We start from the raw sequence: 26,939 nt of genomic DNA, 5'->3' as shown, positions 1-26,939 counted from the left end.
GGCAGAGCACTATGAGTTCGAGGCAGGTTGGGTCTACAAAGTGAGTCCAGGACAGCCAAGGCCTCACAGAGAAACCCTGCCTTAAATAATAATAATAATAATAATAATAATAATAATAATAATAATAATAATAATAATAATAATAGTGTAACTTCAACAAGACATGGCCAAGGTTATATTCTATGCTGGTGGCCAAACTTGGTAATGTGTAAGAGTCGCCCGGGGGGTGGTACTGGTTTTTGTTTTTTGTTTTGTTTTTTCCAAGACAAGGTTTCTCTGTGTAGCCTTGGCTGTCCTAGACTCACTTTGTAGAGCAGGCTGGCCTCAAACTCACACTGACCCACCTGCCTCTGCCTCCAAAGTGCTGGAATTTTACAGGCGTGCACCACCACTACCAGCTAAAGATTTTATTTTATTTTGTGTTTATGAGTGCTCTAACTGCGTGTACACCTGCTCACCAGAAGAGGGCATTAGATCTCATTCCAGATGGTTGTGAGCCAAGATGTAGTTGTTGGGAATTGAACTCAGGAACTCTGGAAGAGCAGACAGTGCTCTTAACCACTGAGCCATCTCTGCAGTGCCATTAAATTTGTGAAGACTGTAGAACTTTTAATGTTATTTATGGTTTTGTATTTTTTGTTTGTTTTTGTTTTTTTTAAGATTTATCACGGCTATAGTGTTTTGCCTGCATGTACACGTGCAAGCCAGAAGAGGGCACCAAACTCAGTATAGATGGTTGTGAGCCATCATGTGGTTGCTGGGAATTGAACTCAGGTCCTTTGGAAGAGGAGCCAGTGCTCTTAACCTTTGAGCCATCTCCCCAGCCCATTTATGTGTTTTTGTTGTTGTTGTTTTGTTTTTTTGAGACAGGGTTTCTCTGTGTAACAGCTCTAGCTGTCCTGGAACTCTGCTCTGTAGACCAGGCTGGCCTCGAACTCACACCGATCCACTTGCCTCTGTCTCCCAAGTGCTGGGATTAAAGGTATGTGCCACCACGCCCACTTAGTAAGCACTCTTAACTACAGAACCATCTCTCCAGCTCCATCTGCCCTCCCTTTCCCCCTTCAGTGATGGAGATCAAATTATTTGCCTCTCATAAAAATCATTAGAGCTGAGCAAGGGGAAAGGAATGAAATCAGATAGACTCATTAGGTGGTTGTTTCACCAAGTGAAATGTGGTCCTGATGACAGTCTGAGTAAGTGCTAGTGTTCTGAGTCCCATTAGGTCGTTTAACCTCATCAATTTGGTGAGGTAAACATGTTAGGGATGACTTTCCATTTATGGACACAGAACTCAAAGAAGAGAGAAGCTAAGTAATTGTTCCAAGTCACATGGTAAACAGTGGCAGCGGAGAAAGGGTCACTAGACTTGGGAAATATTTAGGTGACATGGACAAGACTGAACAGCTGATTATGCAACTGGCATTCATCACTGACTGGGGAGAGGATGCTTCACGGAACAGGTGGCAAGGACAAAACTGGCCAGTGTCTGCCTTGGGAAGTGCGGGAGAAACCATGTGACCCATGGACTAAGTGTGGGTTTTGGTACCCGAGTCCCTGTGAGCAGCTACTGCAAGGGGCTGTGGTGAAGCTCAAAGCAAGAGCTGCCATGACATCATCCTCAACTGCAGCCAAACATGGAGCAAAGCAGGCCCACCTTTGGGGATGCTGAAAAAGATGCCAACTTTGAAAACAAAGCAAGTTCGTTCGTTTGTTTGTCTTTCGAGACAGGGTTTCTCTGTGTAGCTGTGGGCTGTCCTGGACTCACTTTGGAGAGCAGACTGGCCTTGAACTCACAGCGATCCACCTGCCTCTGCCTCCTTGAGTGCTAGGATTACAAGGCTGGAGAAAACAAAGCAATTATAATGAAACTTCCTACATTGTCTTACCTGGTGGTGGTTTCCGAGGGTCCCTATCTCCTCCCTTCCACCCTCAAATCTGATAGGGTCTGACTGGGTACCACAATCCTGACTTCACCTACAGTCAGCTGGGATTGCAGGTGTCACCAGGCCTGCCAACGGTTCTCTTTTTCTAATCTTTTTTTTTTTTTAAGATTTATTTATTATTTATATAGCATGTGTGCCTGCATGCTAGAAGAGGGCACCATATCTCACTATAAATGGTTGTGAACCACCATGTGCTTGCTGGGAATTGAACTCAGGACCTTTGGAAAAATACTCAGTGCTCGTAACCTCTGAGCCATCTCTCCAGCCCCCTCTTTTTCTAATCTTGATGCCCCACAGAGATCCACCTGTGTCTGCCTCCCAAGTGATGGTATTAAAGGTGTATACATCTAGTCAAAGAGGGTTTTTTTTTTCTTTAAAGATTTTAAGTTATCATTTAAAGTTATGTGTTCATGTGGTGTGTGTGTATGTGTGTGTGTGTGTGTGTGTGTGTGTGTGTGTGTGTGTGTGTGTGTGTGTAGGTATGCACAGGAGTACAGGTGCTCTCTGAGGCCCCTAGAGAGTTTTAACAAAAGCTTCCCACGGGCCCATTTCCTCCAGGGCGTGGAAGCTCTGGTTAGCAACATCAACTTCTCAGACACCAGGGAACTAGTTAACAAATCAGCATTTCCCTGTCCTCCCTGGAGACCCAACTGCCTGGAAACAGCTCTGTGCTCCCTTTGCACCCTACCCTGCTAAAAGACAGTTCACGCTGGAGCAAGTCTGCCTTGCCAGAAATGCTAGAGAAATAGTAACATCCCAAATACGCTCCCTGGGAGGCTCCCTGTTGCACTTCTGGTGATTTAACACTTTGCTTTAACTCCTTTCCAGCCATTGAGGATGCTGACCTGGTGATACAGGGGTTTGCTTGTTCTAGAACTGGGGATCAAACTCAGGGCCTCTCCATGCTAAGTACCTATTGTACTACTGATGACATTCCAGCAGCACCAAAAAAAAATTTTTTTTTTGAAACACGGTAGCTCTGGCTGTCCTGGAACTCACTTTGTAGACCAGGCTAGCCTCAAACTCAGAGATTCACCTGCCTCTGCCTCCCTGAGTGCTAGGCGGTGGCTGCTGCTGTTGCTGCTGCTTCTTCTTCTTCTTCTTCTTCTTCTTCTTCTTCTTCTTCTTCTTCTTCTAAAAAGATATATATATAGGCAATATTTATTTGTATGTGCATTGGTGTTCTGCCTGCATGTCTGTGTGAGGGTGCCAGATCCCTTGGAACAGGAGTTATGGATAGTTGTGAGCTGCCATGTGGGTGCTGGGAATTGAATTTGGGTCCTCTAGAAGAGCAGCCAATGCTCTTAACTGCTGAGCCACCGCTCCATCCCCTTAGAACTCTAATTTTTACTTTTGGGGTGCTTTCCTCCCCCCCACCCCCGAAAAATAGTAAACTAGTCATATTAGTACTTCTATAACCCTTTTGCCACTGGCATGAACTTCTTAGGAAACTATCCGGGCCTTCACACTGACCAGACGAGATGTGGCTTACTCAGAGTTCAAGATGGCGTACTCTCAGTTCCTCCTGGAAAAGCCTATGCAAAATACCCGTACAACCTGCACAAAGCATAAATGCGAAAAGATGATCACGCCCAATTTTAATACACCCGATGAGGCTCCGATACCAAGGACTTTGGGATTACCAAAATAACTCAGTTGTTTTGATTTTAAAAATTATTCCTTTAATTATAGAAGACTGTTAAGATAATACAGCTATAAACAAGACACTAGGATAGATGACCAGTACCGAGGGAATCTGCTCTACAGATTCCACTCGTTCATCCACTCTCCACAGAACATCTGGGTATGTGCAGAAACAGCCCCAGGGGCTCGTGAACAGAAGGCATGCAGACAGCGTTAGCGAAGCAGGGCAGACGCCCGGCTTCCGCGAAGGTCAGCTCAGGAAAGGCAGAGTGGACAGAGCTAGCACGGCCAGTGCCTTTTTAGCCACCAGCTGGAGTGGACACATATGGAGAGATGGGGAGGCAATCAGAAAGCTTTCAGGAGCCCTTCATCTCCTAGAAGGCAAAAGCAAGCAAATGGGGCTGGGCAGGTGTGGAGGTGCAGCGGGGGGTGGGAGCACAGGGGTGCGAGCGTGCGTGCGTGCGTGCGCGCGTGCATGCGTGTGTTAGAAACAGAAGAGGGAAAGGGGGTGAAATGAAGTTGGGTCAGAGGTGCTGTGTTCTGCAAACCACTTCCAAGCAGTCCCTAACAGCGACTCAAAGAAGCCATGGGAGAATGCTGAACTCCACCAAGTCATCGGCTACACTGATACAGAAGACATATGAGTTTAGTTACCAAGAATATGTAAGTCACCTAACAGTTAAAATACGAATACCCACAGTAGGCTAGATTTTGTACAGACTAGAAACCAGGTGCCCTGGCCCAAGTTCGTACTCATATGGAAGTGGCCACTTAGAGGCTCTTGGGAGTAGTTTTTCATCCACTAGTAAGTGATATGGTGTCATCCAGCTGTGGTTGCAGTGACTGTAGTGTGAAAACACTGCTTTTTTTTTTTTTTTTTTTTTTTTTTTTTTTTGAGACAGGGTTTCTCTTGTAGTCCTGGCTGTTCTGGACTCACTTTGTAGACCAGGCTGGCCTTGAACTCACAGAGATCCACCTGCCTCTGCCTCCCTGAGTGCTGGGATTACAGGCATGCGCCACCACGCCCAGCTATGAAAGCACTGCTCTTTAAGTGCCAAATCTCAAAAAACTTGAACAAAAAAGGTTTTAATTTAAAAAAATAATAATAAAGTTATGTTTGCAAGTAAGCACCATAGAAATACACTGAGGCTCTTTATATATATATATATATTGTTCGCTCCAGTCCCAGCTCCTGAGTGCCAACTCCCTTCCATCCCCTCAGGGCTGAGTAAGCACCAAAGCTGGGCTATTTAAGGAGAACTGAGGTGCTGGGCTATACTGTCGCCTCTTGTTTTAGATATTTCAATCGGAGGCTGGAAACGTAATCTCCTCTAGGTTTATTCATTTTTTCCTTCGGATGAGGCCATTTCACCACAGGAGAAGATAATTCAGTCTGAGAAAGGACAACGGACCTAACCGCCCAGCCATTCTCTCACAGTTTGATGGACACGTACAAGCCCTTAGTTCTGTACAAAACCGGGCCTTACAGGAGAGTGCACGCTTGAGCACTAATGTTAACTTTGTTTCCATAACAAAGGACAAATAAAAGACACTTCTCACATTGGAGCAGATGTCTACAGTCCTATCTTACGATCTACATCACGCAAGAACATGCTTATGAATTCTTATGAACTCGGTTTCTGCTGTCGGAATACACAGTTCACTGTACACACACATGCCTTTATGCAAGCTAAGCTAAAGACTGGGCTGTGGCCCTATCAAACCCTAGAGTTAGCAGTACAGGGGCAAGTGATCTTGTCAGACGGCAAAGAACACAGAAGTGACTGCCGTTCCCTGGGAAGGGAAGGGCTCTGTGTGCCCTCCCTGGGATGGGGTGGGGGGTGGGCTCAGTTCACTTCCTATTCTCACCTCATCGTCACTTCCAGCCCTCTCTTTTCCTAAAGGCAGTTTCCCTAAAGTGATTTTTGAAGAAAATACATAAACCTGATCAATGGCAGTATCAATGGGTTTCCATCTCTTGCTGACATCACCACCGTCCTGGGCCCTTGGTCCTCAAACCTGTGCCTCCTTTTTTCTCTCTCTCACATTGTATCTCCCGTCAGCTTTCAAAAACATGGAAGCTGTACTCCTTGAGAAACAAGGAGAAACGATGTGATCTCTGCCCTCAGCGTGCAGAACCCTGTGTGCAAGAAGATGGTAAGATACGAATATATATATATATATATATATATATATATATATATATATATATATATATAAAGTGCCCTTTGGAAGGGAAGTGTGTGATCCCAGTTACTACAGTGTCCGAACAGTGGCAACTGGGGACAAGTCCGCCTGCCTTCTGCCAAAGCAGCTGCCATGACCCTATTTCCGTTCTATGTTCCCACTGCAGTCTTTGTGGGCCACAAGAGGGGGAAAAAAACCTTTTAAATATCTACTCCATCTCCAAGCCTAAGCACCCACCAGCACCTTGTCCTCTGGTCTTCAGCCTTTAAGTTACTTGGGATGGGGGCTGGATTTGATGAAACAATTCATATACTAATCAAGTGAATTTTTTAAAAAAAAAATCGTAATTTTGGAGGAAGGGAGAGCATCCCTGAAGCTGTAAGTCAGAATTTCAAAAGGGTTGTCTTCTTTCTTGTTTTCAAACTGTGGCCCTAAGGAAACTCGCCGATATCCAACCTGACCTTCGGATGTCTCATTTCTTACTCGGGACCACAGCAGGGCTTAGTCGGTATGAACCCTCTTGTGTTTAATCAGAGCCGAGCTCCGGCTGAAACTCTTGTCACACTCGGTACATTCGTAAGGCTTCTCTCCCGTGTGAACTCTCTGGTGCGTGATGAGGTTGGAGCTCTGCGTGAAGCCTTTCCCACACTGCACACACTCGTAGGGCTTCTCTCCCGTGTGGGTTCTCTGGTGTTTGATCAGATCCGACCTCTCCCCGAAGCTTCGCCAACACTCGTTGCACTCGTACGGCTTCTCGCCGGTGTGGATCTTCTGGTGCGTGATGAGGTGGGAGCTGCGGCTGAAGCTCTTCCCGCAGGCGGTGCACTCGTACGGCTTCTCCCCGGTGTGAGTCCGCTGGTGCTGGACCAGGTGGGAGACGCGGCTGAAGTTCTCCCCGCACTCGTTGCAGTGGTACGGCTTCTCCCCGGTGTGGGCCCTGCGGTGCCGCACCAGGTCGGAGTTCTGGCTGAAATTCTTCCCGCACTCGTCACACTTGTAGGGCCTCTCGCCCGTGTGGACGCGGTAATGCTTGATGAGGTCGGACCTCTCGCTGAAGCCGCGCCCGCACTCGTTGCAGCCGTACGGCTTCTCGCCCGTGTGCGTCCGCTGATGCTGGGCCAGGTGGGAGCTGCGGCTGAAGCTCTTCCCGCACTCCTCGCACTCGTACGGCTTCTCGCCGCTGTGCGTCCGCTGGTGCTGGATGAGGTGGGAGAGGCGGCAGAAGCTCTTCCCGCACTCGGGACACTTGTGCGGCTTCTCGCCCGTGTGGATGGTCTGGTGCTGGATGAGGTGGGAGCTCCGGCCGAAGCTCTTGCCGCACTCGTTGCAGTCGTAGGGCCGCTCGCCCGTGTGCGTCCTCTGGTGCTGGATGAGGTGGGAGCTGCGGCTGAAGCCCTTGCCGCACTCGTAACACTTATAGGGTCGGTCTCCCGTGTGGGTCTTCTGGTGGCGGTTGAGGTCTGAAATCTGACTGAAGGCCTTCCCGCACTGAGAGCATATGTGATAGCGGATGCCCGTGTGGCCTTCTTTGTGGACAAGCAGGTCGGTGACTTGCTGGAGAGGGTAGCTTACCCACTCCTCCGCCGTCAGATCTCCCCACTGTCTTTCTGGCCTGTCTCCGCTTTCGAAGGCCTCTTCGCTTCCGCCACTCTTCTCCTCGGCGGCAGTCTCAATCGGCTCTTCAGCCATGGTCACAAATTCCACGTCTTCGCTAAACTCCTGTTTCGGGTTCGCTTCATTCTCGCTCCTGATCTCAAAGTCTGTAAGGAAGAGTGAATAACGCAGAGACGGGTCAGCGCACGAACACGCCCGCTGTGTTTCTAGGCACTAAACTGAGGGGGTTTGACTTACTCCTCTATTCACAGTGCTACGGAGACCCAGGAGTGTGTGCAGGCCGTGTAAATGCTCTGACACTCAGCTACACCACGCCCAGCTCCGGCACTGAGCTAACTTCTCTTTTAGCCTTCTTTTCAGGTGATCTCAGGTGCGGGTGAGATGTTCGTACATCATCCACTGGGGAGGGGGAACTGGTGGACTGAGCCCAATGGCACCGTCAGCACACTAGGTTCCTAACATGAATACACAACGCTAATGGTAGCAATAATCGTAAAAGTCCATCTCTGTAAAGGGGAGACTCAAGACTCAAGAAGTGAAGTGGTCTTCCTAAAGCAGGCGAGGCGGCTTAGTGGCTAAGAGTGTACACAGCAGCACTCGGGAGGCAGAGGCAGGCGGATCGCTGTGAGTTCGAGGCCAGCCTGGTCTACAAAGTGAGTCCAGGTCAGCCAAGGGTACACAGAGAGACCCTGTCTTAAAAAAATCAAAAGAAAAATAAAAAAATGTGGAAACAGATAGAGGAAGACACTGGAAGTGGACCTCTGGCTTATACACAGACAAATGTCATCTGCACACTCGTGTGCACACATATACATTTACCCCATCTTACACACACACACACACAAAATGAAGCAAACAAAGAAGTCCAAATGTTTAATAATACATTAAAGGTCCTAGGAAGCACTGTGATAAAAACCACCTTGAAGGGCCTGAGAGATGCTCAGTGGTCCAGAACACTTGTGACACCCGCAGAGGACCTGAGTTCAGCTCCCAGCACCCCCATCTGGCAGCTCACAAGTGTCTGTAACTCCCAATTCCAAGGGACTTAACACTGTCTTCTAGCCTCCGTGGGTACCAGGCAGGCATGCAGTGCAGACATCCATTCAGACAGAATACAAATGCATATTAAAAGAAGAAACAAAACAACAAACTGCCTTGAAAACATTTATTAATCCTAACCCTAAATTTATTTGGGTAAGAAGTAAATCTTTCAGTAATTCTAAGAAATGCTCCTGAGGAAGACTATAAGGACTCAAGAGTGCCTCTTTTTTAAAAAATGATCCTTTCGGGCTGGAGAGATGGCTCAGCGGTTAAGAGCACTGACTGCTCTTCCAGAGGACCTGGGTTCAATTCCCAGCACCCATATGGTAGCTCACAACTGTCTGTAACTCTAAGATCTGACACCCTCAAACAGACATACATGCAGGCAAAACACCGATGCATATAAAGTAAAAATAAATAAATTATAAAAAAAAAATGATCCTTTCTAAACCGGGCGTGGTGGTGCACTTCCTCCCAGCACATGGGATGTGTACAGTGTCTGGGTTGGAGTATGGGTGTGGTTGCAGGTACCTTCAGGGGCCAGAAGAGGGCGTCTGGTTTGATGCCCTGGAACTGGTGTTACAGACAGTTGTGCGCTGCCTGACATGGGTGCTGGGAACTGAACTCAGGTCCTCTGCAGGAGCAATACATGCTCTTAATCTCTTCAACCCGTTTTTTTGGTTTTGTTCATTTTGTTTTTTGGCAATGGAGTTATTGTTGCCGGTTTTTAAAGTTCAAGGGACAAAGGCTGAAGGAAGAAGTAAGGGAGGGAAACAAATCAGATCAATGGATACAGACACATATATATGAAAACATCAGGATGAAACTCATTATTTAGTATCACCTAAAAATGAATAAAAAGTAAAAAAGAAGCCAGGCGAGGCAGAGGCAGGCGGATCGCTGTGAGTTCGAGGCCAGCCTGGTCTACAAAGTGAGTCTAGGACAGCCTAGACTACACAGAGAAACCCTGTCTGGAAAAACCAAAAAAGAAAGTCTATGAAACTGCAGAAACCTCTTTTTTTTTTTTTAAATAGACCGTATAATGTGGGCCTTCCCACATTTAAAGATTTGCATGAGCTGGGCAGTGGTGGTGGTAGTGGTATGCCCTTTTAATCCTAGCACTCAGGAGGCAGAGGCAGGTGGAACTCTGAGTTCGAGGCCAGCCTGGTCTACAGAGTGAGTTCCAGGACAGCCAGGGCTACACAGAGAAACCCTGTCTCGAAACAAACAAACAAACAAAGCTGTACTGAAAGACCTAAGCCATTATGACCTGTTTCAAAGCGGTACTTGGGGAAAAAACAAAAAGCAAAAAAACCCATACTTGGTGAAAAAACCAAACAAACAAAAAAGATAAAAACCCTCACTCACCCAGGGAGACGACATTTCCGTAATTCTCCTGCATCACATCCCTGTAAAGATCTCTTTGTGTAGGATCCAAGGGTCTCCATTCTTCCCGGGTGAGGTACATGGCCATATCTTCAAATGTCACAGGGGCCTGAAATCACACAACGTGTCCTGACTACTTGGTATCTGGGAGCTTAGGACCAGCTCTTCTTCTTGAAATTAGAGACATGGTTAGAAATGTCGAGAAGGCAATGGCATTAAGTCTCATCTGTAGAGTCCAAAGAAGAAACAAGAAAGAAGGGGGGGGGGGGGAGGAAAAAGACATGTGGTCAAAAGGCAGGGGGGAATCTACTAGATATCCCTGCCCACTTGGGGACTCTTGTCCTCCAGTCACGTCCTCTTCAGAACAGACCTAGAACTTACACGGCTCAATACATCTACATACAACGCTCTCTTTTTCTTTAGACCAGTGAAATTCTCTTCTTTATGGTCCAGTTCTAGAGCCAACTGTTGTTCTGTTCCCTCGACCTCCTGTTCGCTCCTCACTCCTTCCTGGAACACTGCATCGGGAATTAATCCCTCCAAGACTCACCGGTTCGCAGGTCACAACACTTTCTTGCTAAGGCAAACAGAGTTCTTACTATAGTGTGTGTCATGGTTAACCGGATGCATCTTTCTCCCTACAGACTGTTGGCAAGGAGGGTACCACCCAACCTGTTCGGTTTTATTCTCAATGCTTAAAGGCATACAATAGGCGCTTGATATATGCATGTATATGGCTATATTAGACAGCATTAAGACCAAATGAGCTAATCCCAGGGAATTTCCTATAGGGGTTTGCAGAACCGGGAAACACCCGGCGGGATGGGTATGCATAGGCGAGGTCCGGGAAGCCACCCCCAGCTTACCTGGGACCCAGCCATGAGCAGAGTGGCTGCCATCTCGGGCTCAAGCGTTCGTCTCCAGGGAGAGAGAGCAGGAAAAGCAGCTAGCAGACAACGCTGAAGGAGGGGGAAAGCAGGGCGTGAGGCGCGGCAAGAGGCCCTGCCCACTCCCTAGGGCTGGAGTTCTGTTCGCAGGGTAGGAGGGGAAGGCCCAGGACCGGTCACTCTCTTCCCTGACTCCCGAGCGTGAACCGCTCTCCGTGTCTTGTTAATATCGAGTGCATGCAATGCTAGACAGAGTAGGAGAGGACAGGCTCTGGTTAGATGCCCTCCTGGATTGGGGGTCAAGGCGACGCTATTTGAGGGATGAGGCTTTCCAGCCAGCACATAGAACGCCTCTGCTCTTCCATCTCCGGGCTGGGACCTTTCCGGCAGCAACCTCAGCCAATCGGCGAAAAAGCTCATAAAACACCCGACCAATCAAATGCTAAACGATCAGCCCTCCTCCTGCGGCGTGGCCGAGCATCTCCACCACGCGTGCGCTCGGCTCGTGGCCTGCCGGGACTTGAAGTTTCATTCTGGCGTACAAAGGCCACTTAGAGGCCAAAAGCAGGGGAAGAAAAAGAACAAAAGAGAGGAGACAGGACCGCGTCCTTCAAGACCAGTCGATGTATCCTCCACTTTCTCCTCGGAGACTATTGCATGATTCAGCAAAGAAGGCCTCCCTGTTTTTTTCTCATGGCCCTGTTTTTCTCTTTGAGTCAGATATTATCCGCGAAGTCAGATTGAGTGTGGCAGCCTGGGCTAACCTCAGCTGGGATCAGCCCTCATTTGACAGCCCAAGCCAGAACGAGAAAAGGCTCCCTTTCCCTCCCTCGGGAGACTCTCAGGCCGCGATGGAACTTTGGGCCCCGCCCACGTAGTCACTACACATCCCAGCACTTGCCTGCAGCACTAGCTCTCTGGATCCTTGAACTACAACTCCCAGTAGGCCTTGCAGCAGTTGCATCCCGCCTGCAGACTGCATATCCCAGGTCGCCTCGTGCCACCCTCCCTACGTGGGCGTGCAGTCAGCGGCCCGGCCCAGGGTGGTCGGATGTTAACCCTCTAGGGAGCTCCTTGCACTCTTTTATAGAGACCGGGACTTAAGTGCACTTATCTAAAGACGCCAGAACACTGAAATCAAAGCGGGGGAGGAGGAGGGTGTGTAGGGGAGATAGCTGGCTTCAGAGTGGAAACTCAGGGTCCTTGCACTGTTGAAGGTCTCTCTGCTGAAAGGATTCTTGGAGAACACTCCCAACACCATGAAGATCCTGCCCCTGCGGTGATCTGGACCGGAAAGGGTTCTAAGGATGTTAGCGGTCTCTGTTTCAAAGACGCCACAAACCCAGGTTAGGAGCAAACGTAGAGGCTTACCTCTCTTGGCCTGCGAAAACTCCAGGCGCGGGGGTCACTGGCTCCAAGATCCTCAAGAGGCCTGAGATCCCAAAGTCTCAGAGTTCTAAAGAGGCCTGACGTTCCGAGAGAATCTTGCTATTACCAGCAGAGTCCGGAGATCTCAGGGCCACCGGTAGAAATCCGAATCCATAGATTAACCAGGCAAAGGACAGTGTTTGATTTTAGGATGAGCTAAGGCTTCCAGACTGCAGATACTGTTCTATAGGTCCGGGAAGCCGCAGGCTCATAAACAGATTCCCCGAGACCACAACAGCAGGCCAACAGACACCCGCAGCGCCTAAGCTGTGTTCAGTAGGAGTGCTCTAAAGGGAAGGACTGACAGACAGCCTTCCCTCTCCCCAGCCAGGATGAAGGAAATAGACAATGGAAGGCGAGTGCTAGGCAAAGCAGGCATTCTGCCTGGGGAAGAGCTCCCAGCTTGCTGTGTAGCCTTGGAGAGGGAAGTGATGGAAAAAGAATATAGCAGCTTATTAGGGACTTCCACCCTCTTCCAGTTATAAATATCCCCAGAACCTTGGCTTGACGCCCAGAAGCCTGTTGTCTCCGCCTGAACAGGAGACTTCTTTGCCTGGGCTGGGAAAAGGGGCTTTTCTTTTGTTTTGCAGATACATTCACGCATTCAAGGACTTGGAAAAAAAAATTTTTTTTCAAACATGTCCCCTGGCCATGCTTTTATTAGAGTGTCCTGTTCCCAGTGCCCACTTATTTATGGCTACATGACTCAAGGATCTAAAAATTAGCTAGCAGGACCCTACCAGCCATTCAGCATCTCTTTTACCTGTGTTTCTCTTACGCTCCCAAAGGTAGGACTAGAAGGTGTTTAGATGCCACAGAATGGTACTATTCCACCTGCTGTAACATTGATCCATCCACCATGTAAGTTAGAACCCTGAAGGACTTACCAGAGTCAGAAGATTATGGGCACAAAGATCAGACAGGTCTAGGTTGGGACCTAGGCTGTGTATTTTTCAGGAAAATCTCTCCAGGCCCCTATCTTTTTTTAAAAAATTATTTTATCCAGACGGTGGTGGCACCAGCCTTCAATCTCGGTGAGTTCGAGGTCAGCCTGGTCTACAGAACTAGTTCCAGGACAGTCAGAGCCACACAGAGAAACCCTGTCTCGGAAAAAAAAAAAACCCAAGAGCTGGGCATGATGGCACAAGCCTGTAATCCCAACACTCGGGAGCCAGAGGCAGGAGGATCTCTGTGTGTTGGAGGCCACCCTGGTCTACAGAGTGAGTCCAGGATAACCAGGGCTACACAATGAAACCTTGCCTCAAAAAACAAAACAAAACAAACAACAAAACAGGTACAATTTATTTTTAATTTTATATGGGGGGGGTATGAGCATGTGCAGGTGCCTGAGGAAGCCAGAAGAGGGCGTCCAATGTCTGTCGGAATTACAGGTGGTTGTAAACCACCTTATTTGAGTGCTGGAAAACACATTTGGGACATCTGCGAGAGCAGTAATCACTTTGAACCACTGAGCTATTTCTCCAGCCCCACCATCTCTTTTTCTATACAGTTGGAATTGTCATAGCTAAGGATGTTGAGAAGGGGTTGAAAGCACCCCTGCACAGAATGAACAATAAGACCCCTAGGTATTTGGATGGATCGTGCCTTTGGTAGCAGAAGAAACTCAGCACTTGAAGGCTGAGTATGAAGGAAGGCCCATGGGTATATGCAATGGCCTGAAGGTCTGGGAAATCATAGGGACTCTGGGGGTGACCTTATTCTCACACTGTTTCTGCTGGAAACATAGCCAATGGGTGGGCTCAAGTGCACAGTATGTGGAACCCAGTATTTGGAATTGCAAGCAACACAATAAATTGAGGCCTCACTCAGAGAAAACAGAGAGTGTGGGGGGGGGGTCAATAGCCAAACCCCTACAAACAAGGAGGATGACTGGTATGGGGTCTGGGCTCCCAAGGAGAGCCTAGCCCCAGAAGGGCCTCCCTTTTCACGAGACTGCTCTGTAAACTCTGAGGCCTTTTGTCGTGTTGCTGTCAAGCTTTAAGCCCTCTTTTGTTCCTCTAGCTTTTCCTTTTATTTCCCAGGACTATGCCTTGGGGCCAGGATGGCTATGTGCACCCAGCTTGTCCTTTTGCCTCTAAGAAAGTACTTTTGCTTTCTTTACCTGGGAGTGGAGAGAAGGTAAGGACTGAAAGGGAAGCACCTAGGTGGGCAGGAAGGAAAGACAGTGGCTGAGGGTCTTCCTGCTGCAGCTTGCCTTGGGGAGGGCTGGTGACTGGAGGAGGAGGTGGCAGCTTCCTGTCCTATTGTTCAGTGTTACGGTTTGGGGTTTTCTAGAATGAGTTGGAAAGTCCTGTCTGTCCCCATCATGCAGCAAATGACGAGCACCTACTGTGTTGGGGGGGGGAGCACCTTTGGGGGGTGGGGGAGCTTCAGTACAGCTTGTTCCTGGGGAAATGGGGGGTCTTCTTGAATGTCTTAAAAATGTGCATTGCATGGGGGCTGGAGAGATGGCTCAGAGGTTAAAGGCACTGACTGCTCCTCCAGAGGTCCTGAGTTTAATTCCCAGCAACCACATGGCGGCTCAGAACCATCTATAATGTGATCTACTGCCCTCTTCTGTCATGCAGGTAGAGTACTGTATACATAATAAATGAATAAGTCTTTTTTAAAAATGTGCATTGCTACTGGATTAGTGTACCTGTGAAGGCCCAGTAAATGGTTTTGTTTTGTTGTTGGTTTTTTGCTTTTTGTTTTTTGAGACAGGGTTTCTCTGTGTAGCCTTGGCTGACCTCGACTCCCTTTGTACTCACAGCTTTCCGCCTGCCTCTGCCTCCCGAGTGCTGGGATTAAAGGCATGCGCCACCACGCCCAGCTTGTTGTTGGGTTTTTTTGATTTTTGTTTTCTAGACAGGGTTTCTCTGTGTGTCCCTAACTGTCCTGGACTTACTTAGTACACCATGTTGGCCTCAGCCAAGCTGTAAATGCTTATTTTTAGTAAATATTTTTTAAAAGATTCATTAACTCCCTACCCTACCCCACTGTGTGTGTGTATGTGTGCGTGTGCATGTGTACGTGTGTACTTGTAGGCACCCTGAGAAAACCAAGAGTCACATCTCCTGGAGCTGGAATTACAGGTCATCAGAAGATGACCTCTAGTATTCTAAAAGAACAAGCAGCCAGGCATGGTGGCGCATACCTTTATCCCAGCACTCAGGAGGCAGAGGCAGGTGGATCTCTGAGTTCAAGGCCAGCCTGGTCTACAGAGCCAGGTCTAAGACAGCCAAGAGAGAAACCTGTCTCGAAAAACCTAAATTAAAAAAAAAAAAAAGGAGCCAGGCAATGGTGGGTGCATGCCTGTGATCCCAACACAGTCTTACAGTTATCTATGAATAGTCCAACGGTAGTTTTTCTTTGGTATCAGAAGCATTAATCTGTTAAACATCTTCAAATACGTCTCCACGTTTGTGATCCAATTTTCTCAATTTTCCTTTTCAAAGGACATGACCTGGGTCTTCCTGGACCTTACAGCCGCACCCAGATGCTCACCCTGCCATGTCTGTGCCTGCCAACCCCTTCTCACGGGGAAGGAAGGAGGCTCTGCAGAGGAGGTGACATCCAAGCAGCCGTGCAGACTGTAGGCATGACAGAGGTGGAGACTGCAGGAGGGAGAGGGAGCCTTAGTCTTGAACAGTCTGTGCAGAGGCACAGAGGCGTGAAAGGACAGCTCTGTGCCAGCGTGGCTTGGGTTTCTTGGGACGGGAGGGAAGAGTGACAGGGGGAAGAAACAGGACAAGGGCAGTGTCTCATGTTCCCTTGCATGCCTGTCATCCTCTGCCTCTGGCTGCAGATGGGTGAAGCTGGTAGGAAGTCCCACAAGCAAGGCCCTGGGGCTGGGCTGGGTGAGAGAGGGGCAATGGGCTCAGCAGGCGGAGCAGAGCACAGAGGAGTGGGGCACTTGCCCTCACAATGCGTCTGCGGCTTTTCCACAAAGAGTGTTTCCCACAAATGTAGAGAACAGCATGAAAAATGCACCACGTCAAGCGCACACCTTTAATCCCAGCACTCAGGAGGCAGAGGCAGGTGGATCTTTGTGAGCTCGAGGCTAGCCTGGTCTACAAAAACAAGTCCCGGACAAGCAAGGCTACACAGAGAAACCCTGTCTCGAAAAAACAAAAACAAACAACAACAAAGCACACAAACTTTAGTATTGTCTAGGCTTTTAAGGGCATCAACTGGACCCAGGTTATTATGCCCTTTCTATAGTAGACACTAATTGGGGAATCCGACACCACCCCCTAAGTGGCTGCAAGGCTGCTGCTCTGAGGATTGTGAGACTGACACCGAGGTCCTTGGCACACCACGGCCACGTCACAGCCGCTCAGTGTGGGGAAGCCGTGTTTGAGTGACTCAGAATGAAGCTGGGGATCTGGGTCCAAATCCAAGCTCTGTCTCCCAAACAAATTATTCCCTGAACTTTGGGCTCCTTGGCTTATAAAGGGTCTAATAATACAAACAGTGCTCTGGTGGTTGCCAGGATGGGGGAGGGGCATGGGGATGGTGGGAGGAAAGGGCCTCACATATATTAGAACGCTAGGCAAGTACTCTACCGCTAAGCCATGGCTCCAGCCTTTAAAAGAGGAGAAACTTTAGGTAGGACTGGGAAGATAGCTCAGTCAATATAGTGCTTACTGTACAAGAGAGAGGACCAGAGTTTCATCCCCATGTAAAAGGTAGGTGTGATGGCATACTATAATGCCAGCATTGTGGAGACGGAGACAGAGACAGAAAGATCCCTGAGGCTTACAAAGATCCCTGAGCTCCAGGTTGACTGAAGACACCTTCTCAAAAAAGCTGAAGAGAAGAGGGATATAAAAAAAAGACAGCTGACGTTGACCACTAGTCTCCATAGGTGTAGCCTATACATGCACACACACTTCACATGTGCACACATAAAAACATAGCCGGGCGTGGTAGCTCACGTCTATAATCCCAGCACTCTGGAGGCAGACGCAGGTGGAGCTCTGTGAGTTCGAGGCCAGCCTGGTCTATAAAGGGAGTCCAGGACAGCTGAGGCTACAAAGAAAAACTCAGTCTCCTAAAAAAAAAAAAAAAAAAAAAAAAAAGGAAAGAAAGAAAAAGAAAAAAAGAACACATACATGCAGCCGGGCATGGTGGTGCACACCTGTAACCCCAGTACTTGGGGAGGCAGAGGTAGGTGGATCTCTGTGAGTTCAAAGCCAACCTGGTCTACAAATTGAGTCTAGGACAGCCAAGGCTACACTGAGAAGTTCTGTCTGTAATAACCAGAAAAAGCAAAAAACAAAAAACTCACATGCATCAAGATAACAAAAGCAAAAAATCTTGGACCTGGGGAAATGGTTCAGTGGTTAAGAGCACTGTCTGCTTTCTTCAAACTCACGGCAATCTGCCTGCCTCTGCCTCAAGAGTGCTAGGATTAAAGGCATGTGCCACCATGCCCAGCTCACTGTCTGCTCTTTCAAAGGACCTGGATACAATTCCCAGCACTCACATGGCAGCTCACAACTCTGTGTAACTCCAGTTCCAAGGGACCTGACACCTTCACACTAATGCACATAAAATAAAAATTAATTTTTTCGTTTTTGTTTTTTTTCAAGACAGGGTCTCTCTGTGTAGTCCTGGACTCGCTCTGTAGACCAGGCTGGCCTCAAACTCACAGCAATCCACCTGCCTCTGCCTCCCGAGTGCTGGGATTAAAGGTGTGCGCCACCACCGCCTAGCAGCCTTTTTTTTTTTCCTTCTAGATTTACTTATTTTATTTCTGTGAGTATCCATGTACGTGTACCACACATGTGTGCCTGGTGCTCTTGGAGATCAGGAGGAGGGCATCAGATCCCCTGAATGGAGTTTCAGATGGTTGTGGGACACTGTAGATCCTAGTAACTGAACCTGGGTCCTCTGCAAGAGCAATAGGGGGTCTTGACCACCAAATCATCTCCCTGGCACCAGTGTTTTCTCTTTAGAGACAGGATTTTGAGCTGGGGGTGTAGCTCAGGTGGTAGAGCGCTTTCCCGGCAGACATGAGGCCCCCTGCACTGTGTCAGCCACCACAGGGATACAGGCCTGTCATCCCAAGTCTTGGAAGGTGGAGGCAAGAGGATCAGAAGTTCAACACATCCTCAACGACTCACGGTGTTTGAGGCTACCCTGGGTCCCCTGAGACCTTAGCTGAAACTACAGTAAAATCGCAAAATGGAAATGAAATAATGAAAATAAGAGACGGGGGTCTCATGATGTTGCCCAGGGCGCTGACTTTGAACTCTGAGACTTAAGTAATACTCTTCTGCCTCCCAAGCCATGAAATCACAAGCAAACAGTACCATGCAAAGCGTGGTATTTCTCCCCTCCTCCCTCCCTCCCTCCCTCCCTCCCTCCCTCCCTCCTCTCCTTCTCCTCTACTCTGTACTGGGGTTGGCACCCAGGGTCTACCACTAAGCTATACCCTCAGCCTCAATCTGCTAATTTTCAGTAGTGGAGAAGAAACTCCAAGATCTGTCAGGCCACGGCCAGGATAAGGCTCCTCCGATCTGATGCTGACCTTTTGTGTAGGTCTTGTCAGTAAAGACTCTTAAGCATTGGGCTAGAGAGCCGGCTCAGAGGTTAAGAGCACTGACTGCTCTTCCAAAGGTCATGAGTTCAATTCCCAGCAACCACATGGTGGCTCACAACCATCTATAATGAGATCTGTACACATAATAAATAAGTAACTCTTAAAAAAAAAAAAAAGAAAAGAAAAGAAAAAGACTGAGCATCACATACCAGAAAGGCTCCCCCAGAAACCAATCATTTTTCATGACTGAATATAATTGGCAAAAGAAACCCCCCTCCCCCTCTGCCCCCCCCCCACCCCTTTCATCTAACCCCTAGCCTCATCCAGGGCTCCGCATTTGCTTTCATTTTAACTTTTATTTATCACTCTGGGTCACATGGTTTGTGCTTCCTGCTTGTTCTTCCTCCTGCCATCGTCCTGGCTGCTGGTCCAGTCAGCAGAACTATAAAACCGAAAGGCAACAGTGTTAAGAGGTCTCTCTGAGACTCATGGACAAGAAGGTGGATTCAGCCGGCTGTGGTGGGGGTGGCCTTTAATCCCAGCACTCAGGAAGCAGAGGCAGGTGGATTTCTGTGAGTTCCAGGACAGCCTGGTCTGCGTAAGGAGTTCCAGGACAGCCAGGGCTGCACAGAGAGGACTTCTCCACCCCCACATCTCAGAACAACAACAAAAATATCATGATTGTCACAGACCACTTGGTTGGATTTTAGCTCTCCCATATGGCAGTGGACGTTATCTAAAAATACTGTCAGACAAGATGAAAGCTCCCTTGGGTCCTGCCTTTCCAACAGGCGCATAGAAGCACACAGCATGTCCTTTTCCCACCTCAGCCATCATTACTGAACCCTAATATGTGCTAGGCTGTGGCAATATGTTTAAGCCTATTTCACCCAGTAGCTATGTTTTTCTTTTTCTTTTTCTTTTTTTTCTTTTTTCTTTTCTTTTTTTTTTTTTTTTTTTTTTGGTTCTTTGAGACAAAAGTCTCTCTGTGTTAGCCTTGGCTGTCCTGGACTCACTTTGTAGACCAGGCTGGCCTCGAACTCACAATGATCACCTGCCTCTGCCTCCCGAGTCCTGGGATTAATTGTGTGTGTGTGTATGTGTGTGTGTGTGTGTGTGTGTTTCACTGAGGATCAAACCCTGGACTTCATACATATCAGAACATGCTCTAGTACCCAGCTACACCCCCCAACAAGCAGCACCCAGAGAGGATTCTGTTTGTCCCCCATGGCTGAAATCCAGACTGTTGCCCCTGCAGGAGCTAAACATCTAGGTCACAGCACTGGGTGATAGAAGGCTTTTCCAGAGCTTCCTAAGAAAGAAAGGACACTCAGAGCATCTCAGGGCCACTCTGTCTTCTCCCCGTGTGGCTAGGGCAAGGGCCATATAGCTTCTGTACAAACACTTTGCAGAGGCCTGGTCTAAATGCTCCGTGCTATTGCTTCTTCTCCCTCTGCGGTCCTCAGGAGGCCAAACCCATCCATGCTCAACTGCGGGCCTTGCCCACAACTATAATAAACTCTGAGCTGCCATCCATCCCAGCTGCTGTCCTTCCAAACTAACATTCCCTCTCCCACTCAACCACTTGCCACAGTCATGCGCTACAGGCTGACGCTGCAGGCTGGCAAGCCTCCAGCCTCCTAGCACGGAATCCTCTTCCTGTCTGTTGGCATTACTATTTCTTGTGCAGGGCAACAGCTGCGTGTGGATGGTGGGGAGGGAGAAAGATGCAAGCATACAAACCTTCCAGCGATTCCCACACTCGTTGCATAAGACAAAGGTGGTCATGGGCTCATCAGCACTGCGTGTCTGCACCTGACAGAGAGAAGAGTCATCCGTGAGGTCACTCCCCTGGTATAGGGCCTGCCGTGGCTCTCGCTGTCTTTTGCTTTTTTGTTTTTCCGAGACAGGGTTTCTCTGTGTAGCCTTGGCTGTCCTGGACTCACTCTGTAGGCCAGGCTGGCCTCGAACTCACAGCGATCCGCCTGCCTTTGCCTCCCAAGTGCTGGGATTACAGGCCCATGCCACTATCTTGCTGTCTTCTGAAATAGGTTCAAGTCCCTATGTTGGAACCGATATTTGCCAGACTTTGGTCATCTCCCTGACATGGATGTATAATCTCTTTTCCTCTGGTCATCTGTGAGCTCACTCAGAATCCCACGGGCTCAGCCTGGCCTTTGCACTTGCACTGTTGTTGATCCTTCTGAACTTGTTTCCCGTCTCTTGTTCCAAGCCTCACCCTCTTACAAGAGGCCTTCCCAGACTCACACCCTGAACACCTTATGTCGGGCGTGTCTGTCCGAGCCAGAGGTACCTAAGAAATCACCTCCTTTCTTGTCAGCCTGCAAGTGGCTGAGACCCAGAGAGGAAAGGGAGCTTACAGATCACTGGGGTGGGTGATGCTGTGTCTTTTTTATATTTTTGGTTTTTGGAGACAGGATCTCTCTGTGTAGCCTTGGATGTCCTGGACTCGCTTTGTAGACCAGGCTGGCCTCAAACTCACAGCAATCCACCTGCCTCTGCCTCCTGAGTGCTGGGATTAAAGGCGTGCACCACCACGCCCGGCTTTTTTTTTAAAGATTTATTTATTTTATTTATTGCATATGAGTGCTTTATCTGCAGAAGCATCAGATTACATTATAGATGGTTGTGAGCCACCATGTGGTCTCTAGGAATTGAACTCAGGACCTCTGGAAGAGCAGGCGGCGCTCTTAACCACTGAGCCATCTCTCCAGCCCTGCTGTGTCTTCTTATTCCCAGTCCTCCATGCTCCTCATTCAGGTTCAGTGACATGAGTTCCCCACCACAAGACTCTGGAGTTCCCAGCTGCCTGACTCTGTAAAGCCAACCCTGGTGATGTGTGCTGGGACCAGCACTGGGGAGGAGCTCTCTGCTGGTATGTGCCTTTAGTTGTCTGTCAAGAGGGCACAGCATAGCACAGCCTTGTCACTACACAGAAGTGGTAAGGAAAAAGGGCAGGAGTGGGCTTTTGGGTAGATAAACTAAATCTTTTTCTGTTTTGTTTTTCATTTGTTTGTCTTTTGTTTTTTGTTTTTTGAGACAGAGTTTCTCTGTGTTACAAGCCCTGGCTGTCCTGGAACTCACTCTGTAGACCAGGCTGGCCTCAAACTCACAGAGATCCACCTGCCTCTGCCTCTGCCTCTGCCTTTTGGCGGATCAATGTGAATTTAAGGCTAGCCTGGTCTACATCTACAAAGTGAGTCCAGGACAGCAGGGTTATACAGAGAAGCCCTGTCTTGAAAAACAAAACACAACAAAACAAAAAAATAGTTTATGTGTGTACATGTGCAAATACCTACACTGGAGCTATAGTTATAGGCATTTGTGAACCACCCAATATGGGAGCTAGCGTCTGTCCTTCTGATAGAGCAATGAGCTCTCTCTAAGCACTGAACCATCTCTCTAACCCATTTGTGTCTTTTTTTTTTCCCCCCTTGAGACAGGGTTTCTCTGTGTTAGCCTTGGCTGTCCTAGACTCACTTTGTAGACCAGGCTGGCCTCGAACTCACAGAGACTTGCTTGTCTCTGTCTCCCTGAGTGATGGGATTAAAGGTGTGCGCCACCACACCTGGTTTATTTTTCTCTTTTTCTTTCAGACAGGTTTTCCTATGTACCTTGGGCTGGCTTTACTGCCCGCCCCATCCTCATGTTCCCCTGCCACATGCTCACCAGTGACAGGTGACATGAGCTACCAGCCTGGCTACTCTTGATGAGTCTTGCCTGCTGAGCAGATAGAGAAACAAAGAGTTCTAGGATCACTAAATATGAGTTAGAATTCAAGATATTATTACTCCAGGGACAGAATCTAGCAATAGGCCATTTCCCTCCCTGTTCCCCAAGTCGGCTATAGCTCCTGGGTATCTTCAACTTAGTCATCATAAGCCGGGCAGTGGTGGTGCATGCCTTTAACTCCAGCACTTGGGAGGCAGAGGCAGGAGGGTCGTTGTGAGTTCAAAGCCAGCCTGGTCTACAAAAGCAAGTCCAGAACAGCCGGGACTGTTACACAGAGAAACCCTGTCTTGAAAAACCTAAAAAAAAAACAACAAACAAACAAAAACTCAGTCATCACTGAACAAGCTGACTGACTCACTCGGGAATGTTGGGACCCAAAAACCAATAGTGGTGGTGCACACATGAAACCCCAACACTGAGGCAAGAGGATCAGAAATTCCAGGGTAGCTTTAGCTTCAAAATAAATTCAAGGTTGCATGGTGTGGCGGCACAAACCTTTAATCCCAGCACTTGGGAGGTAGAGGCAGACAGACTGCTGTGAGTTCGAGGCCAGCCTGGCCTACAAAGCAAGTATAGGGCAGCCAAGGCTACACAGAGAAACCATGTCTTAAAAACAAACAAACAAACAACTAAAAACTAAAAAAAAAGCAAATTCAAGGTCCTATCTCAAAATAGTCAAGTAAGAGAAAAAGGAAAGAAAGGTTTGGCTCTTAGTTCAAAGCCTTCCTGCCACCAGCCTGGACACCCTGGCCTAAGCTGCCGAGTCTGAGCATCTGAGCCTCAGTTTCCCCTGAGATTTTTGTTTTGTTTTTGTTTTTCAAGACAGGGTTTCTGTGTGTAGCCTCGGCTGTCCTAGACTCACTTTGTAGACCAGGCTGGCTCACAGTGATCCGCCTGCCTCTGCCTCCCAAGTGCTGGGATTAAAGGCGTGCGCCACCATGCCTGCCCCCCCCCCCCCCCAGAGCTTTTCGTGAGGAGCTGGGTTTCACATTGCTGCCCTTCCTTCCAGTGTCTCTGACTCTCCTGAAGTTTTGGCCCAGCAGTGAGCATGGAGGACAGTGTTACACAGGCTGGAGTCTGGGGTTTGCTCTCGCTTTAGAACAGACAGGGCACACTGAGCCTGCCCTGCGGATACACAGGAGCTGATCCTACAACCTGAACGGTTCTACAACCCAGAATCTGCAAGGTGGTGGCATCTCCAAGCTTGCCCTTTGCCCGGTGGCCTGAAGAATTCAGTTCCTGGGCTGGAGAGATGGCTCAGAGGTTAAGAGCACTGTCTGCTCTTCCAGAAGTCCTGAGTTCAATTCCTAGCAACCACATAGTGTCACAACCATCTAAAAATGTGATCTGATGCCCTCTTCTGGCAATCAGGTGTACATGCAGTGTATACATAATAATAAATAAATCTTTTTTAAAAATTTAAAAAAGAAAGAAAGAAAGAATTCAGTTCCTGTTCCTCTCAGCACCTCCCTGGGCATCCCTCTGCTTCCCCCCCAACCCCCGCTGTGGCCCCTCCCTGCTCCACCTCGCTCCCTCCTGCCCCCCCCCCCCGTGGCCCCTCCCTGCTCCACCCTGCTCCCTCCTGCCCCCCCCCTGCTGTGGCCCCTCCCTGCTCCACCCGGCTCCCTCCTGCCCCCCTCCCCGCTGTGGCCCCTCCCTGCTCCACCCCATACCTCCTGCTCCCCCCCCCCCCCCGCTGTGGCCCCTCCCTGCTCCACCCCATACCTCCTGCTCCCCCCCCCCCCCCCGCTGTGGCTCCTCCCTGCTCCACCCCGTTCCCTCCTGCCCCCTCCCCCCGCTGTGGCCCCTCCCTGCTCCACCCCGCTCCCTCCTGCCCGCCCACCTGGTTATAGGTGCAGTTCTTCTTCTTGCACTTGCTACACCGCAAGAGGTCAGTGGTGGTGCCGCCCGTCTTGGCCATCTGGTGCTCGCGGATGGCCTCTTGGGTCATGGCGTTCCTCAACTCCCTCAGCTCGTCACTGGCCATTTCCTGGAGGGAAATGAGGAGGAGGTGCCACATTAGGTCAAGTACAGAGAGCTAGAGAAGAAGTTGGTCGCCCCGGCCCGGCACGACTTGGCAAAGACTTATCCTGGCAGAGTCTCCCTCTCCATCCTGGCTGGAAGGTCCAACCTGGGATTTCTAACCGGGTCAAGGTCAGCTGGTGTGTGGGGGCCAGCAGCGGGTGCTCATCAGCTGGAATTAGTACCATGGGGTCATTCCTACAGGACGATGCTCATCCTGCCTGCCAGGCCTTGGCCTGAATCAGACTCTCCCAGCAGCTGATTTGGCTGCTGCTCCTCTATGTCCCATAGCCTCCCACTCTAGGCTTTAATGCAGTGCCTGCTCCAACTATGAGCGCTCGCTAACCCTGTCGGTGGGAACCTTAGCTCTGGGAACCATGATCTGACGGCTACACCCCGTACCCCCTCCCCCAGCAGGTCCCCACAGTAACCGGGCTCACAGGTCTGAGGACTCCCTGTGGATAGACCCCTTCAGACAGCTGTCCCAGCAGCATCCAGAGAGCCCTCTCTCCTGCTGGAATGCAGCATCAGCATCAGCCAGTCCCTTCCCTTTCCGAATCTGACCCCTGTTCACAGAGCCCCTCCAAGCCTCTGCCAATGGAAGACTGCACAGACACACGTGTAGGTGGGGACAGCCGCGGCTATGAGTGGGTTTGTGGACCCAGACACTCATAGGAAGGGGGACCCGGTTTCGGCTAACCGTTATCTTGCTGCCGTTATTATTTGTTTATTTGAGACAGAGTCTCAAGCCGGATGCGGTGGCACACGCCTGTAACCCCAGCAGTCAGGGAGGCAGGGGCAGGCCGATCACTGTGAGTTCAAGGCCGGCCTAGTCTACAAAGTGAGTCCAGGACAGCCAAGGCTACACAGAGAGACCCTGTCTTGGAAGGGGCAGGGAGGGGGAAGTCTCATGTATCACAGACTGTCCTAGAATTTGCTCTGTAGACTAGGCTGGCCTTGAACTCACAGAGATCCACCTGCCTCTGCCTCCCATGTGTTGGGATTACAGGCATATATAGCTATACCTAACTAACTGGAGTTCTTTCTTTCTTTCTTTTTCTTTCTTTCTTTCTTTCTTTCTTTCTTTCTTTCTTTCTTTCTTTCTTTCTATCTCTTCCCACTTAGGAGCAAGTGAGGATTGAACCCAGGGCCTTACTCATACCAGACAGACGCTTTACCATCTCAGATACATCCTTGGCAAGGTGTGCTCTTTTGTAAATGACAACATTGCCCAGGGGTCGAAATTGCAACTTAGTCTTACAGTGTCTTAGTCAGTCCAAGCTGCCATGGTTAAAACTCTCCTGCAGGCTGGGCCACGGTGGCACATGCCTATAATCCCAGCACTTGGGAGGTAGAGGCAGGTGGATCACTGTGAGTTTGAGACTAGCTTGGTCTACAAAGTGAGTGAGTCTAGGACAGCCAAGGCTACACAGAGAAACCCTGTCTCAAAAAACAAAAACAAACAAACAAACAAACAAACAAAAAACCTCACCCACAAACCTAGCTCTTGGGAGGTGGGAGCAGGAATATTAGGAGTTCAAGGCCAGCCTGGGCTACATAGTGAGACCAAAACCAAATAAACAACCACCACAAAACCCAGACCTTTTAAACTGAGCACAAGGGGGGCCAGCAAGATGGCTCAACAGGTAAAGGTGCTACCAAAGACCCGAGTTTGATCTGTGGAGTCCACAAGGTAGAAGGAGAAGGCTTCTGGAACTTGTCCTCTGACTCCACACACGCCCTGTGCCTGTGTGTTCCCGCCACACGTAAGCAAAGGTGAGCTGAGCTGAGCGCTGACTTTGGTGCTTGGTGGATACATGGGAGGCAGGCTCCTATTTCTCCTGACCCTGGGGCTGTGGTTAGGGGTGTTTGAGGAAAGCAGTGCACACACCTGGTCCTGGAGCACCATTCTGTAACACTCCACGCAACACGCATGTGCCACGTGCACTCATAACTCATACACCACACACATTGGCCACATATCCCACAATGCACTAACCACAGACCACATGCTAACAACACATAACTCCACACCACAGACACATTAATCACATGCTACACACTAAACACCCCATATACATAGTAACCACACACTAACCACAGACCACGTACTACATATCACCCACTAAACACATCACCCACACAATAACCACACACCACACACATGCTAACTTCATATCATGTACTAACAACAACACTCTAAAACACTCAACACACATATTAACCACATACTACGCAATACATTAACCATACACGTACATTAACCACACTACACACATATGATCCACACAGCATACACTAGCCACACACCACATACTACACATACCACACACTCATGTTAAGCACATACTAGCCAAGTGTGGTGGCGTACATCTTTAATCATAGCACTCAGGAGGCAGAGGCAGGTGGATCACTGTGAGTTCGGGGCCAGCCTGGTCTACAAAGTGAGTCCAGGACAGTCAAGGCTACACAGAGAAACCC

The 26,939-nt window shown here is 49.1% G+C and overlaps 2 protein-coding genes and 2 long non-coding RNA genes across 8 annotated transcripts in view; 2 read left to right on the top strand and 2 right to left on the bottom strand.

Moving 5' to 3' along the window:
• Positions 1-285: 285 nt before the first annotated feature.
• LOC311601058 overlaps positions 286-26,939 on the top strand; it is a 403,201-nt gene continuing 376,547 nt past the window's right edge. Inside the window, exon 1 of the long non-coding RNA XR_014780449.1 lies at positions 286-308. This is a non-coding gene — a long non-coding RNA (uncharacterized lncRNA). The remainder of the gene's footprint in view (positions 309-26,939) is intronic.
• On the bottom strand, positions 5,631-13,091 carry ZNF436 (zinc finger protein 436). Of its 5 annotated transcripts, none has more exons than XM_084788311.1 (4): positions 12,077-13,091; positions 10,685-10,777; positions 9,801-9,927; positions 5,631-7,537 (listed from the first exon to the last, which is right to left on the bottom strand). In XM_084788311.1, the coding sequence occupies exons 2-4, from the start codon at positions 10,715-10,717 to the stop codon at positions 6,279-6,281; spliced, it is 1,419 nt and encodes a 472-aa protein (XP_084644437.1). In that variant the 5' UTR covers positions 10,718-10,777; positions 12,077-13,091; the 3' UTR covers positions 5,631-6,278. The 5 variants fall into 5 exon arrangements, with proteins under 5 accessions (XP_084644437.1, XP_084644440.1, XP_084644439.1 ...); XM_084788314.1 differs by lacking the exon at positions 12,077-13,091 and adding an exon at positions 8,964-9,180 and having other exon boundaries at positions 9,801-10,044; positions 10,685-11,364; XM_084788313.1 differs by lacking the exon at positions 10,685-10,777.
• On the top strand, positions 11,724-23,894 carry LOC311601049. The gene is made up of 3 exons (XR_014780439.1): positions 11,724-12,051; positions 14,176-14,272; positions 23,446-23,894. It is a non-coding gene; the product is annotated as an uncharacterized lncRNA (long non-coding RNA).
• The window catches only part of TCEA3 (transcription elongation factor A3), a 37,164-nt gene continuing 29,244 nt past the window's right edge, over positions 19,020-26,939 (bottom strand). The window contains exons 9-11 of the mRNA XM_084788343.1: positions 24,280-24,426; positions 20,427-20,498; positions 19,020-19,125 (exon numbers count right to left, since the gene is read on the bottom strand). Of these exons, the coding sequence (XP_084644469.1) occupies positions 19,117-19,125; positions 20,427-20,498; positions 24,280-24,426 (228 nt within the window). The 3' untranslated portion in view covers positions 19,020-19,116. The remainder of the gene's footprint in view (positions 19,126-20,426; positions 20,499-24,279; positions 24,427-26,939) is intronic.

This window comes from Acomys minous (genome assembly GCF_964271855.1).
Source record: "Acomys minous genome assembly, chromosome: 6".
NCBI lineage: Eukaryota > Metazoa > Chordata > Mammalia > Rodentia > Muridae > Acomys > Acomys minous.
Note: the sequence above shows the minus strand (reverse complement) of the source record. Positions and strands in the feature narration are given on the sequence as shown.

Excerpts from the sequence above, each read along its gene's own strand:
- ZNF436 (XM_084788311.1), bottom strand. The coding sequence starts at position 10,717 with ATGGCAGCCACTCTGCTCATGGCTGGGTCCCAG. Across the intron at positions 9,928-10,684 it reads TGCTCATGGCTGGGTCCCAG|GCCCCTGTGACATTTGAAGA; the intron begins GTAAGCTGGGGG and ends GTGTGATTTCAG. Across the intron at positions 7,538-9,800 it reads CGGAAATGTCGTCTCCCTGG|ACTTTGAGATCAGGAGCGAG; the intron begins GTGAGTGAGGGT and ends TCTTCCTTACAG.